The sequence below is a fragment of the Dipodomys spectabilis genome, unplaced genomic scaffold (genome assembly GCF_019054845.1).
Source record: "Dipodomys spectabilis isolate Male_0828 unplaced genomic scaffold, ASM1905484v1 ptg000119l, whole genome shotgun sequence".
NCBI lineage: Eukaryota > Metazoa > Chordata > Mammalia > Rodentia > Heteromyidae > Dipodomys > Dipodomys spectabilis.
This window is the reverse complement of record NW_024870796.1, coordinates 3,022,020-3,041,213: the sequence shown is the minus strand read 5'-3', so window position 1 is coordinate 3,041,213 and position 19,194 is coordinate 3,022,020. Positions and strand designations below refer to the sequence as shown.

Sequence of the window (19,194 nt, the reverse complement as noted above, 5' to 3'; positions counted from 1 at the left end):
GGCGTGAGCCACCAGAGCCTGGCTCCATGTGTTTTTTTAAAGTTCCCTCCTCCCTCTTGGGCCAAGAAGGCATCAAACCCCAGCAGAGGGGAGGGGAGAAGAGGCCTCAGCCACCAGGGACTCAGTACTTTCTAGAAGGAAGGCTAGCCTGGCAATCCTTCAGGAAAGTATTTAGGCACTTTTTTTTTTTTTTGGTGCAGAAACAAATATTTGGGATATTTTTCACTGCGGCTTATGTTGCATGAAATCCCTTCCAGAGAGTCTTATCTGGAAAACTTGAGTTTAGGAATCTGGGAGATCCTGAGAAATAATAATGTAAGAAATTAATGTCAAAGTAGTAGAGTATGATTATTTAAATTTAATTGTAGAAAGCAACCAAGCTGGGTATCAGTGGCTCTTGCCTGTCGTCCTAGCTCCTCAGGAGGCTGAGACCGGAGAGGATTGTAGTTCAAAGCCAGCTGTGAGAGGAAAAGAACATGAAACTCACCTCCGATGAACCGCCCAAAAGCTGGAAGAGAAGGTGTGGCTTAGGAGGTAGAGCAACAGCCTTGACCAAAAAAGTCCCTAGAACACACACACACACACACACACACACACACACACACACACACACACACACACACACACACACACACACACACACACACACACTCACACGCACACACAGAAATTAACCAGTCTGGCTTTGCAGTTATTATGTGAGAAGAAGATCCAATAGAATTAATATTCTCAAAAAACATAGAATTAACATTTCCAAAAAAACAATTCAAAAACCCCAATGAGATCTTGGACCCGCAGCACAGCCGTGTGACAGAGTGAAGCATTCTCCTGGATCTGTCACCAGCTGTCCAGTCCTCGGTGTCTGCCTGCTCCCTGTCTACTGGGCTTCATGTGTTATTGACCCCAGAGCTCTCCCCTAGCTTACTGAGGACCTCCATAGCAATGCCTGTCCTGCAGCTGTCTGCCCACAGTACTGTCTCCATCGTTTGACTGTGACCTTGTGGAGGGCAGGAATCCAGGTGCATCCTGGGTCTCAGGGCAGAGAAGGGACTGATGGATGGAAGAGGGAGAGTTAGACCTTTTTGCTCTGCAGATTGTTTCTCTAGCTTGGGAACGAACTTGGAACCGTACTCCCCCCCCCCCCCCCCCCCATTGCCGATAGCAAATGGAATTGCAACGATCCTGTGGCACGCGTGGTTAAGAGATTGGACTCTGGGTGATCTATCAGCTGCTCCAGGCACAGAGACTCACATAGCTCATGAAAATCTTCTCGGTGGGTTTGAGGTGCCGCTGGATCTCACAGTCCGCGGGGTGGATGACAACGATGCCATCCTCGGAGAAGACGTAGAACATGTTTCCCACGCTGAGGCCTGGGAGAAGGGAACGCACACCCTCAGGCCCCGCCTGCCGCTGACCTGCGGCGTCACACGTAATGTGGAATGCGTGAGACACAATGTCGTTCCTGGCGGGGAGGGGAAGGTGGTGAGGAGCTGGCTTGAGGGTGGCTGGGCATGGGGGAGAAAGTGCCCAGCCAAGAGGGCTAGGGATCAATAAAGCCCACCACCACCTCCAGCTCCGCAGACCCGGGCCGCCCTTCGGAGCACACAGCACGCTGCAGCTTGTACTCCCTGGGTCTCAGCCTGTCTAACGCTTCCTTTCTGATGTCGTCTTCTCGCTTCTATCCTGCCAGTTCTCTGAGAGTCTGAGCCAGGCAGTGCAGTCCACACCCTGGCCAGGCCTACACACCCCTCACCCTGGCTCAGAGTTGTGGCCAGCCCAGAAGACATCTGGGGAGAAAGGAGTGGGGCCGGGGCACAGGTGGTTCAGTCTTTCTCTGGGGAGAAGGGTCTCCTTCAATGGTGCCAGGTCTGAAGCTTAAACTCAAGGCTTTACACTCTCATCCAGCTTTTTTTTTTTTTGCTCATGCTTGGCACTCTACCCCTTGAGCCACACACCTCTGTATCTGATTTTTTTGCTGGTTAATTAGGGTGTTGAGGATCAGGCTGGCTTCAAACTACAATCCTCAGATCTCAGCCTCCTGAGTAACTAGGATTGTAAGTGTGAGTCATCGATGTCTGACTCAGCCTCCTTGAAGATCCAAGAACAGAGGTCCAAGGAGGAGCAAGGCTGGGCCTACCTGCTTTTAACACCGGAGTGTGTGTGTGTGTGTGTGTGTGTGTGTGTGCGCGCGCGTGCGTGCATGCATGTGCGTGCACGTGTGTGTGTGTGTGTGTGTGTGTCAGAGAGGGAGCGTGCTCAGCCCTGACCACAGCGCACATTTTCCTGCCTCTCATGTCCACTAAGTCACTATGGGTGACCTGGCTTGGCTGGGGCACGGTGGTCACAGGACGGGACGGGGCCCGCGTGGGGACGCACTCCTCAAGCAGGGACCAGGCTGTGACCTTGCTTCACGCGTGCATGCCAGCTTCAAACTATGTGAAACTGTCCGTGTTGGACCATTTCGATGGCCGTTTCACATAGCGGTTTCAACCTGTATCTCAAGATTCATTTGGTTACTAATTTGTAAAACCCAGCCATCGAAAAATACATATTGATAGAAACCATGGTAGCTTTCCTCTGTAGCATCCCCTCCAAAAGAATGCTTTGAATATATCTGCTGTGGATGCTAAAAAAAAAGTTGTATGAGGTAAGGTATCCTTTTATTTTGTATTTAGTCTTTCTTTTTGGCTGGGCCTTGTGTATTGCTGGCGCGCACTGTGCTGCTGAGCCTCTTCAGTCTCGTTTTTTTTTTTCTTTTTTAACAGCACATGATAAGCCAAGTATTAAACCCAACAACAATATCAACCACTGAGAAAACACAAGGTCCAGATCTAGGATTCATAGGATCTGGAAATCCCTGTCAGGTTGTCTGCTTTAATTGAGGTTATAAGCATATTTCAATAGAAATTGCCTATCTTAAAGTTTACTGAGGGAGAGAGAGAGGAGAGAGGAGAGAGAGAGAAGAGAGAGAGAGAGAGAGAGAGAGAGGGAGAGGGAGAGGGAGAGGGAGAGAGAGGGAGAGGGAGAGAGAGAGAGAGAGAGGGAGAGGGAGAGAGGAGAGAGAGAGAGAGAGTGTGTGTGTGTGTGTGTCTTAGGGCTTGAACTCAGGGCCTGGGCATTGTCCTTGAGTTTTTTGCTCACGGCTCAGTGCTCTACACCTCAGGCACAGCTTCACATCTGACGGTTTGGTATTTCATTAGAGAGAAGAGTCTCAGGAACTTTCCTGCCTGGGCTGGCTTTGAACTGTGAGCTGCTCAGCCACCTGAGTCGCTAGGATTACAGGTGTGAGCCACTGGTTCTTAAATTGGGAGTTTGACTTTCCCCTCCCCTCCTCTCCCCTCCCCTCTGATTTGTTCTGAGGGTTCTCCCTGTGGGAACGGCCCAGTGTCTGCAAAGCCAGCGAGTAGCACATGGAAAGATGACCCACGATGACCCCCACACAGGACAATCAAGCTTAGTACCTTCCTCTCGCCACAAAATATTTGCCACTGAAGCAGTCAAGAGGCAGGAAAGTAGGGACATGATTGCAGGAGGGAAAGAGAAGAAAACAATGTCAGATCTTCTTTCAACCGAGGGACAGGCTAGCACTGACTATCACTCACAGAATCTGTGCTACTGTGGGCAACTTGATATGCATTAACCCTTCCAAGCTCAGGAGATCCTAATGTTTTTTTCCTTTTCTGGTTGTGGGGCTTGAACTCTGGGCCTGGGCGCTGTCCCTCAGCTCTTCAGCTCAAGGCAAACGCTCTACATTTGAGCCATACCTCCACTTCTGGTTTTCTGGTGGTTCATTGGAGATAAGACTCTCACAAATGTCCCTCCCTGAGCTGGCTTTGAACCACGATCCTCAGATCTCAGCCTCCTGAGTAGCTAGGATTACAAGTGCAAACCCCCCGGTGTCTGGCCGACATTCTGATTCTTAAATGAGCTCTTTGAACTTAGGCCCCTGGATCACAGTATCTCTGCTCTCTGCTCAGTTCCTTAATTACTTCCAGGAGAATGGAGTTCATCCAGCTTTCTCCATGCAAAATGCTTCTGGTTACTTCCTGAGGACAGAGCCTTAGCTCGGAGTCTGATCAAAGGATGGAGACTGACAAATTCTCATCTATGGTCCCACCTGGGTGGCAGTGACTATAAGGGGGAGCACACGAGGTGGGTGACAATCCATGGAGTAGAAGTCACCATGAGCATAGTTGTATGCATGCCCAGCAGTCCACCCTTACTTTGGGGGGCGGGGACATATCCCAAGCCCCCTCCCCTTTGGGTGACCGAAACTACAGATGGTTCTGAAGTCTCTATTGATTTTCCATGGCTAGGCCTATCTACGACAAGTTTAATTGATAGATTAGGATTTTTTTTTTTTTTTTTTGGTTGGTCGTGGGGCTTGAACTCTGTCTGGGCTTGAGCGCTGTCCCTGGGCCCTTCAGCTCAAGGCGAGCACTCTACTGCTTGAGCCACGGTGCCACTTCCTAATTGATAGATTAGGAACATTACGAAATAGGCAATAATTAGCACTAAAATGGACCAGTGATCACTAAACTGTAATGAAAGTGACTTAAGCCTTGTGAGTTATGCATTCCTGAGATTTTTCAGTTTAAGAGGCTCATACTGTGGGGAAGCAAAACTGTGGCTAAGTTGGGAGGGCCAGAGTTTCTGGTTGCATGACAAGTACGAATCAGGACTGGGGCTTTGGTTCCGGAACTTCCTTGGGGTCTTGAGTTCAGTCTAGGTGGCCAAAGGAGGTCTGATCATCGTCTCTGGTGACCTTCTGCGCCCAGCTGTATGCTTGGAAGATATGTGTTTCTCCCGGCCTGCAGAGGCTTTCTAGCTGGTAGCTAGGGTCCTGGGCTATCTAACCTCCCTGAGCCCCGCGGGGAGATGGTGACCTGCTGAGCCCAGCTGTATGCTTGGAAGATAAGTGTTTCTCCCGGCCTGCAGAGGCTTTCTAGCTGGTAGCTAGGGTCCTGGGCTATGTAACCTCCCCGAGCCCCGCGGGGAGATGCTTAGAGACCAGGGTGGACTCACGAGTCTTCCTAGCGGAGTCCTCAATGAAGAGTGAGGAGATGTCTTCATCCACGCCCACTTCGTTTTTGGCGATGCAGGTATATGCTCCTGTGTCTTCGTACCGAACGCTGCCGATGTGGAGTTCGCTCCCATTGGCTGGAGAAAGGACAGTTTTCAGGGTGGCCTGCTCTGTGAACCCCTCTCCTCCAGCATTCCCTCCCCATTCCCTCGCTGGGGTGAAAAATCCAGCCCCTGTGGCTCATGTCTGTCATCCTAGCTACTCAGGAGGCTGAGATCTGAGGACTGGGGTTCAAAGCCAACCCGGGCAGGAAAGGCTGTGAGTCTCTTATCTCTAATAAACTACTCCAAAAAAGAAAAAAGGAAAAAAAAAAGCCTGAAATGGAGCTGAGGCTCAAGTGGTAGAGTGCTAGCCTTGAGCAAAAGAAGCTTGGGGCTAGCTCTCAGGCTCTGAGTTCAAGTCCTAAGACTGGTACAAACAATAAGAACAACAACAATAAATCTCACAGCCCTTGGGAGAGGCTGGGCAGTCAACATCCCTGGCTTTATGTCCAGGAATTGCGACCAAGAGGCGGAGATGGTACAGCTTCTGGTCACTGCTCACACCTGTGTATGCCCAGATTTCAGGAAAATGGGGGAAGACCTCAGGACTCCCCTTAACCTGTCAGACAAAAGTAAATTCTGCCTCTCTTTTCCACTGCCTAGGTGGGAACCAGCCTGAATTGGATAGGGCTGGGCCCCTTAGACATCTGGGTAATTCTTACCTAAAAGAGAGAGCTGTTTGGACATCTGGGTGGAGACCTCCATGCCGTTTTTCAGCCAGGTGATTCTGGGCGTGGGAATGCCCTCTGCGTGGCACCTCAGGCTGGCCGCCATTCCAGGCTCCTGTGCCTGGGTCTCTGGATAAACCCGGATGACTGGTGGCACTGTGAATGAAGAGCAGCATTGGTAAGAGACCCTTGCCTGGCCTTGGGTCCCTGGCCCAACCCTGAGACCCTGCTCCTGAGGGAGAACTCCAGGGGTGGGCCCCGCCCTGTGATCTTCGTGAGCAGTTAGTGCTCTGAATGGAAGGGCTGTGAAATGGATTGCAGCCAGTAAACACATCATGTAATTCATGGCTTCCGTTGTCATTCTAAATACGATGGGAAAGACATCCCCATACTTTTTTTTTTTTTTAAACGCTGTTCAGCTGCTACACATTAAGAGCAACAACCCCCAGGACTTATTTCTGAAGAAAATTCAGATGTATTATTTCTGTTATCGGGAAAGCCATTGGACAGTGGCTTCATTTCTTGCAGGAAATGCTTGGGAAAGCACTTCTGGGCACTGACTGGCAGGATTGCTAATGACATCACCGCTCTGGGGAAGTCCATCGATCTGCCGTGGATTGACCAAGTGGGTCATTTTTCTGTCTTTGCTTCCCAAGTCCTGGACCCTAATCAAGGCCAGGTGTGCCCGCCTCAGCTGTGGGCCCTAGCAGTCAAGTTTGGAGCTGAGGGTATGACCAGGTCCACTTACCAGGCGAGCATGCTTGGATGAAGTTCTGGCACCTTCCATAGTGCACTGGCCATCTTACATGGGTGGACTATGGGGGGGGGGAGACCTGGGAGAAATACAGACTCTTTGGAGGATCTGCCCTCCCACCCCTAGCTCTGGACCCAGGATATAAGAATCAGTATATTTTCAATGGCATCAAGGGCTTGCATTTATTTATTTTATTCTATATACATCCACAAAGGAAAACCTGAAAGCAAAGATACTGAATTAAGGAGAAAATATTTTTTTTTAAAAAAAGTTAAAGTGGCCGGGCGCTGGTGGCTCATGCCTGGAATCCTAGCTACTTAGGAGGCTGAGATCTGAGGATAGCGGTTCAAAGCCAGTCCGGGCAGGAGAGACCGTGAGACTCCTATCTCCAATAAACCACCAGAAAACCGGAAGTGGCGCTATAGCTCAAGTGGTAGAGCACTCGCCTTGAGCTGAAGAGCTGAGGGACAGCGCCCAGGCCCAGAGTTCAAGCCCCACAACCGACAAAAAAAAAAAGTTAAAGTGTATCCGGGCATGGGTGGCTCACTAGCTACTCAGGAGGCTGAGATCTGAGGATTGCGGTTCAAAGTCAGCCCGGGCAGGGAAGTCCATGAGACTCTTATCTCCAATAAGCCACCAGAAAATCAGAAGTGGTGCTGTGGCTCAAGTGGTAGAGCGCTAGCCTTGAGCTGAAGAACTGAGGGACAGCGCCCAGGCCCAGAGTTCAAACTCCGTGACAAAAAAAAAAAAAAAAAGAGTTAAAGTGCTACTAACCCTTTCCTCCTAAAAGAAAACCCCAATAAACCACTCTAGTTTTATAGGAGGGTTGCTTTGCATATTTAAGGCCTGAAAAATTCTTAGACTAGCAAAGGCATTCTAAAGTTGATCATGAAGCTAGTGTAACTGTGAATCTGGAGACTGAAGCCTGACAGGGTTATGAATCTGTTTTACTTGGACCTACGTACAACCCAAACCGAAGTATACCATTAACAATGAAAATCCAAGCCGGTATTTAAAGAATACTGGGACAGTATAATATGTTTCAATGACTATTAGGAAATTTATCATTGATTACACCCAAAGCCAAAGACAGTGGAAAAGAAAAGCAATTTGCTTTTGAAAGAACCTCCAAAAGAAACCTTTAGTCCATATTTCTGGGGAGGAAACAAACAAAAAAACTACATTCAATAAAACAGAATATTTTCTTCTTACAATGAAGACTATCTCTATAAAAAGGAAGAAAGAAGCACTACTGTTTTTAGAATAGTGAACCATTAAATTAGTAAAAGCAAGAGAAAGCAAAGGTGATATGTTGGGTGTTATCAAAGAAGGCACAAACACTAAAGAAATTGAGGAAAGCCGGGCACTGGTGGCTCGCGCCTGTAATCCTAGCTACTCAGGAGGCTGAGATCTGAGGATCATGGTTCAAAGCCAGCAGCGGCAGGAAAGTCTGTTAAGACTCTTATCTCCAATAAACCACCAGAAAAACAGGAAGTGGTGCTGTGGCTCAAGCAGTAGTGCTAGCCTTGAGCTGAAGAGCTGAGGGACAGCTCCCAGGACAGAGTTCAAACCCCAGGACCAACAAAAAAAAAAAAAGGAAATTGAGGAGGATGATATTTGATATTTTTGGTGGATACCAACCAGGTGACAAACAAAAAAAATATATATATATAAAATATATATAACTGCTTACTCATATATCAGTGATAGCCAGACAGCAGAGTAGATCTCTGTAAACTACACAACCTCACTGACAAGCTGGTACTAATGTGTCAGCCCTGTAATCTAGCTCTTCAGGAGGATGAGATCTGAGCCAGCCCCGGTAGGAAAGTCTGAGTCTCTTATCTATAACTAACCAGCAAAAAGCTGGAAGGGGAGCTGTGGCTCAAATGGTAGAGTGCTAGGCCTGAGTGGACAAAAGCTCAGGGCCAGTGCCCAGGCCCTGAGTTCAAGCCCCAATACAGACACAAAAAAGCAAAACAAAATAAAGCCAACCTCATGGACTGTGTAAGAAAGTCCGGCCTAATTGAAGATGTTGGGTAGGAAGGCTTACTGTCATTAGGAAACCTGATCTGACAAATTGAGCCATGCATTTAATCTAAATTCCTATGGAAGCCAATCAGCTGGGCTTGACGAAATGATTTATCTAGGAAGAAACATTTGTTTTGTTGGTGAGCACAGCTGAGCGATCTTTGAAAAATGATAGTGATGCTTGTCGTTTTGTGAAATCAGATATTAGGAAGTATTACCACACCAAGTGGAAGGGCGGGGGCGTCATTTTCTGAGTCTGGCACCACACCGATGAATTTGATTGATTTAACAAAGTTCTGCTGATTCGGTATTGCACAGCCAGCGCTCAGGAAATGCCCTCCAACTCACACAGCAATGAATAAGAGCTTTTTTTTTTTTGTCAGTCATTGGGGCCTGAACTCTGGGCCTGGGCGCTGTCCCTCATCTCTTCAGCTCAAGGCTAGCACTCTACCACTTGAGCCACAGCACCACTTGCGGCTTTTTCTTTTTTTGTGGTGCTCAGGAATCGAACCCAGGGCCTCATGCATGCAAGGCAAGCGCTCTACCACTGAGCCACTGAGCTTTTGTCTTAGCTGGGTGCTAGAGGCTCAGACTTGTAATCCTAGCTACTCGGGAGGCTGAGATCTGAGGATGGAGGATCGAAGCAAGCATGGTTAGGAAAGCCGGAAATGGAGCCCATAGGATGCCAGTCTTGAGTGAAAAAGCTCAGGGATAGTGCCCGGGTCCTGAGTTTCAAGCCCTGGTACTGGCATGCACACGCATAGCCTTAGTCCCTTCCCACATGGAGTTTTCTGTACAAAGGAAGAGGTTTACTCCAGAGGGAACATGGGATTGTGATTCCAGGACTCATAACTGCGGGGCAGACTCTGGTCTCCCGCAAACACAGGGGGACTTAACTACCGAACACCTGTGGTGCTAGTCCATTTATTAGTTCCGGGCTGGTTCAGGAACTGAGAACTTAAACCCATGGTACTGGCCTCCTCTGTAGGATGGCCAGCAAGATGCATAGGCAGGCCTTGGCCTCCGAGAGACGTATGTAGACCCAGGAAGTTTTCATACCTGATCAGTACCTAAAGCACCTGTGGGTGTCCACATTAAACTATGTTGATGCTGGGTGCTAGCAGACACACCTGTAATCCTAGCTACTCAGGAGGCTCAGCTTAGAGAACTGCATTTCGAAGCCAGGCTGAGTAGGAAAGTCCATGGGACTCTTAACTCCAATTAAACACCAAAAAGCCAGAAGAGGTGCTGTGGCTTCAGTGGTAGAGTGCTAGCCTTGAGCAAAAAAGCTCAGGGACAGTGCCCAGGCCCTGAGTTCAAGCCCCAGGACTGGCATACACACAAATAACCCAAAACAACAACAACAAAACCCAAACAGAACAATAAACCAACGCTGCTTGGAGAATTTGTATCTACCTAACAGGTTCTGGGTGAGACACTGAGTCAGCCCGGCCTTGGAAGCACTTTGAGACCAATTCATGACAATATTCTAGAACAAAAAGAAACCTGACTGAGAAGCAAAGGTGTACACTCAATTAAAAACACGTGACTAAGTCAGGCACCGGTGGCTCATACCTGTAATCCCAGCTACTCAGGAGGCTGAGATCTGAGGATTATGGTTCAAAGCCAGCCTGGGCAGGAAAGTCTGCGTGACTCTTATCTCCAATTAAGTACCAAAAAGTCGGAAGAGGAGCTGGGGCTGAATTAGTAGAGGGCTAGCCTTGAGAGGAAGAAAAGCCCAGGGATAGTGCCTAGACCCTGAGTTCAAGCCCCAGGACTGGTGCAGAAACTCATGTTCTATCAGCAACCAAATCTGCACGGCGAGACCCTGCGTCTCCCACAGCCTTTTGGGGGTGACCCCTTTCTCTTCCTCTGGGCTGGGAGGGATCCTGCCTTCCAGCCCCAACAATGTTTTTATCTCCTCATGCAAAATGGCCACTCCTTTTGCCCCCCCCCCCTCCACTAGGGGCCCACCCGCCTCCTTGCAAACACCGCACAGTGTAAGCTCCCCTTCCAGCCAGCTCCCACCCTACCCGCCAGTCCGTGGGAACTGTTCTTCAGGTCACAGCAACCTTCCCGTGTGCTCGCTCCTGACTCAGTGGCCAGCTCTGGGGCTCCATCTTCATGGCCCTATCTAGCTGAGCCCTTGTTCCTCCAAGTTATTATCTTCACCTGGCCCCACCCCCTCATTTCCTGCTACTCTGTGGCTCCTCCCTCTTCCATTGGCTACTGTGAGCGCGCACGCGCCCATCCATACACTGCATCAGGAATGTGGATTCGCAGGGCCAGGAAGCTAAAATGACCCTCTGTGAACCTCCTATTTCACCTGAGTGGCTGGTGTCAACAAAAAAAGGAAGTGGCAGCCAGGTGCCGGTGACTCACACCTATAATCCTAGCTAGTCAGGAGGCTGAGATCTGAGGACCATGATTCAAAGTCAGCCCAGGCAGGGAAGTCCATGAGCCTCTTACCTCCAATGAACCACCAGAAAATCGGAAGCGGCATTGTGGCTCAAAGTGGTAGAGTGCTAGCTTTGACAGAAAAAGCTCAGGGACAGCACTCAGGCCCCAAGTTCAAGCCCATGACCACCACCACCACCACCAACAAACACTTTTTTAAGTGGCTTTGCCAAGAATCTATCTTGCGTGGAATCGATCACTTGCTAAAGCAACAAACAAACAAAAGCTAACAATATACAATGACATGTACCTTCCATACCTCAGCCCCCTTTCTGCGGGATGCTGAGTGGCAGACCTGTGCCTCTGTCTTGCTCTCGTTCAGGCCCTTAGGACGGCCCACTGCCTCCCTCCTTCCTCCATGAGCGCAAGGTGCTGAGTGCCCCATGCTTCCTCCCACTCCATTATCAGTCCTTTGGCTGGAGAAGAAATCCTAAAGTGTCAGCAATTGGGGAATGGATCTCAAGTGGCCTCTCTGGGTTTGAGTGGATGGCTTGCGTCTTTGTTTAGACTCCCAGAGCTCAGAGCAGCCTTTTCAACCGAGACCAGGCAATAATAGCTAGGCTGGAGTAAAGGAGGGGAGTCGGGAGAGGAGGAAACACACACACACGCATGCTTTGTTCCTGCCTGGGTTTGAGGGCTTCACCCCTATCAGGATCTTTTGTCTTAGAATATTCTAGGTCCCTTGAGGCGCAAGGGCCCTTCTTTCCAGCCCTGTGGACTTGCCACTTCATTCGTCAAGGCGTGTCCTCCACGCACAGGCCTCTCGCGGTCACTCGCGAGAGCCGCAGGTGCCTGGGTGGGTGCCTCCCCACCCCCTCCTCACAGTTGCTTTGGACAAAATAAAGGGAGGAGCCCGGTGGGAGCCGATGGCTCACACTTGTCATCCTAGCTACTCCGGAGGCGGAGATCTGCGGATCTCAGGTTCAAAGCCAGCCCCAGCCCTGTGAGACTCTTATCGCCAATGAGCCAGCAAAAAGCTGGATATGGAGATGTGGCTTCAGGGGTAGAGCATCTGTTTTGAGTGTGAGCCCCCAAGTTCAGGCCTCAGTTACTGATGCCAAAGAGATAAAGAGAGCTGTACCCTCGCTAGCCCCTGAAGGCCAGTGCAGGCTAGCTTTCTCAGCAGGGGTAATGACGAGGAATTCTCCGTTAGTTCACATGGGATCCATCACAGGCCAGCAAGCACAACCATGAAACTCCAAAGGATTACAATTAGGTCTCAATGGAAATAATGAAAAAGATACAGACAGCTTGGGCATGCACAAAGATAAAAATCCTGAAAACATCCTGCAGGGTTTACAGAAGCAAGTGGCGCCCAACCTGTTGTCATGGAGAATCTATAGGTCAGTGTTGGTCACAGCTGGTAGAATCTGGGGCGGCCAGGTTGAGTTGGATGGCTGATAGTGTGGGCATTGGTTCTACAACAACTAGTAGTGTGAGGCCCAGACAAGTGACTTTCCTTAGAAACCCACTCATACGCTGGGCACTGGTGGTTCCTGTAGTCTTAGGCTGAGATCTGAGGATCACGGTTCAAAGCCAGCCTGGGCAGGAAAGTCCATGTGATTCTTATTTCTAATTAACCACCAGAAAACCAGAAGTGGCGCTGTGGCTCAAATGGTAGAGTGCTTGCTTTGAGCTGAAGAGCTGAGGGACAGTGCCCAGGCCCAGAATTCAAGCCCCACAAGCAACAAAAAGAAAAAAGAAAAGAATAAGAGAAAGAAACCCACCCACAGAATAGGCTAGAACATCCCTTCCCAGAGGGTTCCTATGCAGCATTTAGCACAGGGATGGGCCAAATACATGCTTGGAAAACACAGGCTTCCGGGAGGGTGATCCAAAGGGAGTGGGGTTCATTCTCCCCCGCCCCCTGGCCTCCAGGAGTGCTGACAACACAGAGAAACGTTCCAGACCTGCCCAGCCTGAGATGGGGCTGTTAGGAGGCAGGAACGAGCCCCGTGTGGCGGACGTAATTCCTTCCAGTTGCACAGGTGAAATGGCGGCCTGCTGTATGGAAGGGTAGCAGATTGCAGACAGAGTCTACGCTGGCGGGATCCAGAGACCCTGAGCTGACCCGGGGCAGGACCCCACTTCCTGTCACCTGTGGGCCCCGCTTTGGCTGCTGGGACCTCAGCTGTCCCATCCCCCAACTTTGGGCTCACTTCATCTGAGGTGGGGGCGGAGGGGTGGGGAGGAGGAGCGGGAGGCCAGGCCTAGCTCTTTTTCCCACCATTCCCATTTTACTCCTTGCACTAGATGGGCCAGTTAGTTACACAGTTAGACAGTTAGATAGGGGATAGACAGACAGTTCTTTAACACAACACAATATTGAGGGGGAGGGGGAGGGGGCATTGTTTCACCCAGTGTATTTTTTTTTTGGGATTGAGGGGACAACATGCACGGAGCCATTTACTAACCATTCACCTGCAGGACGTGGGTCTGGAACAGTTGCTCGTGGCCCGCGGCGTGGCAGGTGTAATTGCCCATGTGGACGGTGGTCACTTTGGTGATGTACAGGGAGTCATCTTCTCCAAAGTCCTGGGTGGGCACAGATGACAAGTGAGATTGGTCTCTAGACTCTAGGCTAGTTTGCTAGGAGAACAGAAATTCTAGGGGAGGGAGGGAAGAGAGGGAGGGGGAGGGGAAGGACAAGTGGAGGGGAAGAGGAGAGGGAGGGGGAGAAGGAGGGTGGGGGAGGGAGAGGGGAAGAGGGAGAGGGAGAAACCCTTTCTGCCTGCCGCGGTGGTTAGCAGAGCTCTGCCAGTGTAGACCTTGTACATCATTTATACCTGACTGTCCAGGTGTCTCTTCCTTGGCATGGGGCTAACGCACCTCTGCCACCCCAGTTCCACCGCTTTTGAGCCATTTCTGGATTTGAGGTGGTTCATTGGAGAAAAGAGTCTCATGGTCTTTCCTGCCCAGGCTGGCTTCAAACTGCGATCCTCAGATCCCAGCCTCCTGAGGAGCTGGGATCACAGGCGTGAGCGGCCAGCGCTGGCAGCTCCGCCAGCTTTCACCAATGGTGTTTGCGTGCCATTGTCAGCGCCGCCCTCTCTGCAGGCACCTGGCTCCTCGGTGTAAACTGGATTGCAGAGGGAGGGCTTCATTTGGTTCAGGAGTCGGCAAACTTTTTTTTTTAATTTAAAAAAATTTTTTATTGTGAACATACTGTACAGAGGGGTTACAATTACATGGGCAAGATAATGGGTTCATTTCTTATCAAGCATTGCAGCCTCCTCCTTTGTTTCCCCTTCCCATCCCTTCCCATCCTCCCCCCACCCCCCCCACCCAATCCTCCACCCCCCCCCCAAAGTTGTAAAGTTCGTTTTGGACATGACAACTTGTACTTCTCATTGTTGCAACGGGTCCACCTGTATCCTTAAATGACTTGTTTTTCCCCTTCTCCTCCACAAATTATACCGACATCAAATATAGTGAAAGCAGGGGTTATACTGTGGGGGAGGGACATACAAAACAACAAAGAGATAATCTTATAGATGGGTTAGAAACAAATGCATGAAAGAAAAAAAAAACATTTAAATACATATCTAAGGGTTCATTTTCCTAACATCACATTATCTGACCTTTTCTGCTTGACTCATACATATACTAGATATTGCATGAAGTTGCAGAGCTTCTGCAGGGCAAAGGATATAGCTAGCAAGATCAATAGAAAGCCCACGGATTGGGAGAAGATCTTCACTAGTCATACAACCGACAAGGGTCTCATATCTAAAATATACTTGGAACTCAAAAAATTAAATCCCCCAACAACAAATCCTCAAAGAAACAACTGCCCAATAAATAAGTGGGCTAAAGACTTAAAGAGAAACTTCTCTGAAGAGGAAAGAAGGATGGCCAATAGACACATGAAGAAATGCTGAAGAAATGCTCAACCTCCCTAGCCATAAAAGAAATGCAAATCAAAACAACATTGAGATACCACCTCACCCCAGTTAGAATGGTAAAAATCAAGATCGGCAAACTTTCTTACGGGGCCAGAGGTGAAATCTTTTGGTCTGTGGGCCTTGGAGTTTGAGAGCTGTGTGTGGTATCTGTAGCCTCAAGGGATGAAATATCACTGGGCCAGTGCACAGGGCAGGCGCGGGCAGGGGGCTGGGGCTGTGTTAGCGCCCCCTGTTGAGCCCGGGTAGGAAACATTTTCCCAGGTCAGCTGTGTTCTTGCTTGCAGAACTATACACAAGGCTAGTTTCCTCTAGGCATGCTGGGATTGGAACTGCCTGGTAAAACGTGGGGGGAATTCCTCAGCAGGTTGGCATTAGCTACCCAACATCTCTGAGGTTGTGCCGTTCAGAGCTAGTGGGAAGAGACAAGGCATTGGTTCTTGGGTGAGAGAGGGGCTGTGTGTTGCTGGCCTATGAGGAGAGATGGGGGAGGCTAGCAGCTGGCTCCCCCTTTTTTTTAGTCGGTCGTGGGTCTTGAACTCTGGGCCTGGGCGCTGTCCCTCAGCTCTTCAGCTCAAGGCTAGTGCTCTACCACTTGAGCCACAGCACCACTTTGGGTTTTCTGGAGATAAGAGGCTCACAGACTTTTGTGCCCAGGATGGCTTTGAACCATGATTCTCAGATCTCAGCCTCCTGAGTAGCGAGGATTACAGGCGTGAGCCACCGGTGCCCAGTTCTCAGTCCCTTTAAAGATGCTTTTTGGACTCCCCCACGGAGAGGGCTGGAGAGAAGCCTGGAGGAGGGCAGAGGCAGGAAGACTGAGCCTCGACGCAGCCTGCCTTCAGCAGCAGAAAAAAACTAACGTCCCACTGTGTTCCTGGCGGAGCAGCATATCGGTGCTGGCTGTGGAACATCGCTCTGCTTCACAGAGCCCCATTCTTCCCATTCTGGGAAAGCCTCCGCCATAAACATAACACAGCCAATAGCCAACTTGTCCTGTGTCATCACAGGGCCGTAAAGGGTTCCTGCCTGGGTTGCTTGTGGGGACGGCTTCCTTCTCGTCTCTGCTGTCTCCTGGGTCAAAATCTAAGTCTTGAGGAAAAGATGTTTTGCCTGGAGTTTCAGTGGGAGAGAGAGAGAGAGAGAGAGAGAGAGAGAGAGAGAGAGAGAGAGAGAGAGAGGGAGAGGGAGAGGGAGAGGGAGAGAGAGAGGGAGAGAGGGAGAGAGAGAGAGAGAGAGAGAGAGAGAGAGAGAGAGCGCACTTGGGCTTGAACTCAGGACCTAGGTACTGTCCCTGAGCTTTCGTGCTCAAGGCTCTAAGAGTGTCATGGATGTTCCTGCCTGGGCTGGCTTTGAACTGTGATCCTCTGATCTCAGCCTCCTGAGTAGCCAGGATTACAGGCGTGAGCACCAGCACCTGGTGATGGTAGATAGCTTAAGAGAGGCCAGCCAGCTGGGTGCAGCCTTTTCTTGGGAGAAACACGGGGTGGGGGTGGGGGGAACTCTTGGGCTTGGAACTCTTCCAGGCCTCATGTGGTCAGAGCCAGGGCAGACTCTGATGGGAAGGGCAGAAGCAGAGCTGCTGGCAGGGGACAGGTGCCAGATGACTGCCATTTCCCATACAGCCTTCCTGAGCCTCACACCTCCAGCCTCTCTTCCTGCAAGGGCCCTCGACTCCAGCCCTGGGCTCTTGGGTCCCTGGCTCTTGTGACCACTTTGATGAGGCTGCTGATGGTGCGTGCGGCATTTTCAAAGCTGAGAGGGTCCCTAGGTGAGGTCAGAATTTCCACAAATCACCCTGAGGGTGATGCTTACTTCGTGCCATCCACAGTCTCCAAGAAGGCACCGTGTGCCCCTAACTCCGCACAGAATTGGGTCTTTATGCATGTGGGCTCCACATGTGTGGATTCGACCAGTGAAAATTATTCAGAAAAAGATGGTGGGCAGACTTGTTTTTCTCCAGTCCACGTTCCCTAAAGAGTACAATGTCAGCTGGCCGCTGGTGGCTCACGCCTGTCATCCTAGCTACTCAGGAGGCTGAGATCTGAGGATCAAGGTTTCAAAGCCAGTCGGGGCAGGAAAGTCCATGAGACTCTTATCTCCAATAAACCACCAGAAATCCGGAAGTGGCACCGTGGCTTAAGTGATAGAGCGCTCGCCTTGAGCTGAAGAGCTGAGGGACAGCGCCTAGGCCCAGAGTTCAAGCCACATCACTGACCGAAAAATAAAAAAGAGTACAATGTAACAACAGCTGTATTCTCAGTGTGTTAGGAGGTAGAAGCCCCATAGAGATGATCTGGTGTACAGGAGAATGCGCTGGCCAAGGTGACTCTGTTTTATACATGGGAGTTGAACATACGCAGATTTTAGTGTCTACTGGGGTCCTCGAACGGATCCCCGTAGATGGCTGCCCATCGCTTTATTTGATCCCCTGAAACTCCCAAACCATGAAGCAAAGCAGAAGCTCGGCTCATGGGGTGCATCCTCTGAATCAGATTTCTCTGGCCACCTCCTCTGTGGCCATCCTAGCTCAGACACCTTCTTCTCATCATGGGGACCACAGACACCGCCCGCCCCCCACTTCTGCTCAACGTAGCATACCCAAAATGGATCTTTTCCAGGAGAGGCCACATCGCACACTTCCTGACTCCACCGCGTGTCTCCTCCCCCACACCTGCTCCCACACCTGCTCCCACACTTTCCTCACTCACACCTGCTCCCACACCTGCTCCCACACATCCGCTCAGGTCAAGAGGCTGCAGGTCAGGCTCAGTCTCTTCAGAGCACTCTTCTGCTTGCTGTTGCTCTAGTGGGCCAACACATGCTCCTCCCTCTGGAACTTTCTACTTGCTGTCTCCCACTCTGTCTGAAGGCTGACATCTGTCTGTCTCCATCTCCTCCAGGGGTGCTCCAATCTCTGCTCTCCTCTGAGTCCTTTCTCCTAGCTACGATTATAGACGTGAGCCACCCGCATGCCTGGCTGAGTTGGTCTGCCACTCACCGCTGTGGGTTCGCCCATGGGCCTTAGTGCTCCTGACTAGGCCAGCTTTGGGGGAGAAATGGGTGCTCCTGGGCTCTGTGACCATTGCTGTGTCTCGAGGATCTAGCAAAGTGCAGGCACACAGTGGGCCTTCAATAAATACTGACTGGACACCAGGTAGAGAGTTGGGCTCTCTCTCTCTCTCTCTCTCTCTCTCTGGTAGGCTGGTGCTCTACCACTTGAGCTACAACTCTTATTTCCAGCTTTTTCTTTTTGCTGGTTACTTAGAGATGAATCTCACAGACATTCCTGCCTGTGCTGGCTTCGAACCACGATCCTCCCATCTAAGCCTCCTGAGCAGGTAGGCAGGAGCCACCAGTGCCCAGCCGAATTGGTTTGGCAACTGCGGTGCCCACGTTCTTCCCTTTCCTCCCCCGCCCCCAACACTGCCCAGTCCCATGGGATCAAGGCTAGGCAGCTGGTGGGAAAAGCAGGGGACTGGTCTTCAGTCTTGTCCCCATTTTCACACCCTGACTCCTTCGTGCCCTGAGCTCTCAGGGGACTTGAGTCTCCTCGGGACTCTTCAGGCCACGGCACCTGGGATGAACTGAAGGGCAGGCTCAGCTCAGGGGTGGCAGCCTCCGCCTCCACTGGTGTCTACCACAGCACTGAACGCACTGCCAGACGGTGGCCTCAGCTCTGGGGAGGGGGAGAACCTGCTTCCGTCATAAATAAAAGAACTGTCTCTAAGCTAAAACAATAGGCATCGTATAATTATAGAACAAAGTGCACGCTGTTTTCTGAATATGAACACTGGCTACAGCAATCAAATTTACCTCATTGGATGTTGGGGAATTGCTTTTAAAAATTGATTTATAAGGAGCTACATAAAACGAAACCTGTAATCCGTCCTCTTCCGAATGTTCTTGGCGATGTGTCTGAATACTGCTATCAATGCCTGATTGCGTCTCTGTAATTGTCTTTTTATGGATAGCTTTTTTTTTTTTTTTTTTTTTGCTTTTTGCTCTGATGCATAGAAATGTATTAACAAAATCAAGGTTCCTCCCAGAAATAAACAGATGCCAGATTAGACCATTCTTTCTCTCGGTGTGTGCATCCATTTTAGGGAAAGAGACATTATTTAAAGATTTCTTTCTTTTTTTTTTTAAAGGCTATTTTGTAAGTATTTGCCCTTATTAAGGGAAGCAATTAAATGCGATGTAAGGGATAGTTTAGTATTAGCGGCTCAGCATTCAGCACCGGGCCTGCCGAGTGGTT

At 50.1% G+C, this 19,194-nt stretch overlaps 1 protein-coding gene across 1 annotated transcript in view; it reads right to left on the bottom strand.

Moving 5' to 3' along the window:
* Fstl4 (follistatin like 4) overlaps nucleotides 1–19,194 on the bottom strand; it is a 313,515-nt gene that overhangs the window by 10,563 nt on the left and 283,758 nt on the right. Inside the window, 5 exon segments of the mRNA XM_042689005.1 lie at nucleotides 1,252–1,370; nucleotides 3,462–3,488; nucleotides 5,026–5,160; nucleotides 5,787–5,948; nucleotides 13,449–13,569. Of these exon segments, the coding sequence (XP_042544939.1) occupies nucleotides 1,252–1,370; nucleotides 3,462–3,488; nucleotides 5,026–5,160; nucleotides 5,787–5,948; nucleotides 13,449–13,569 (564 nt within the window).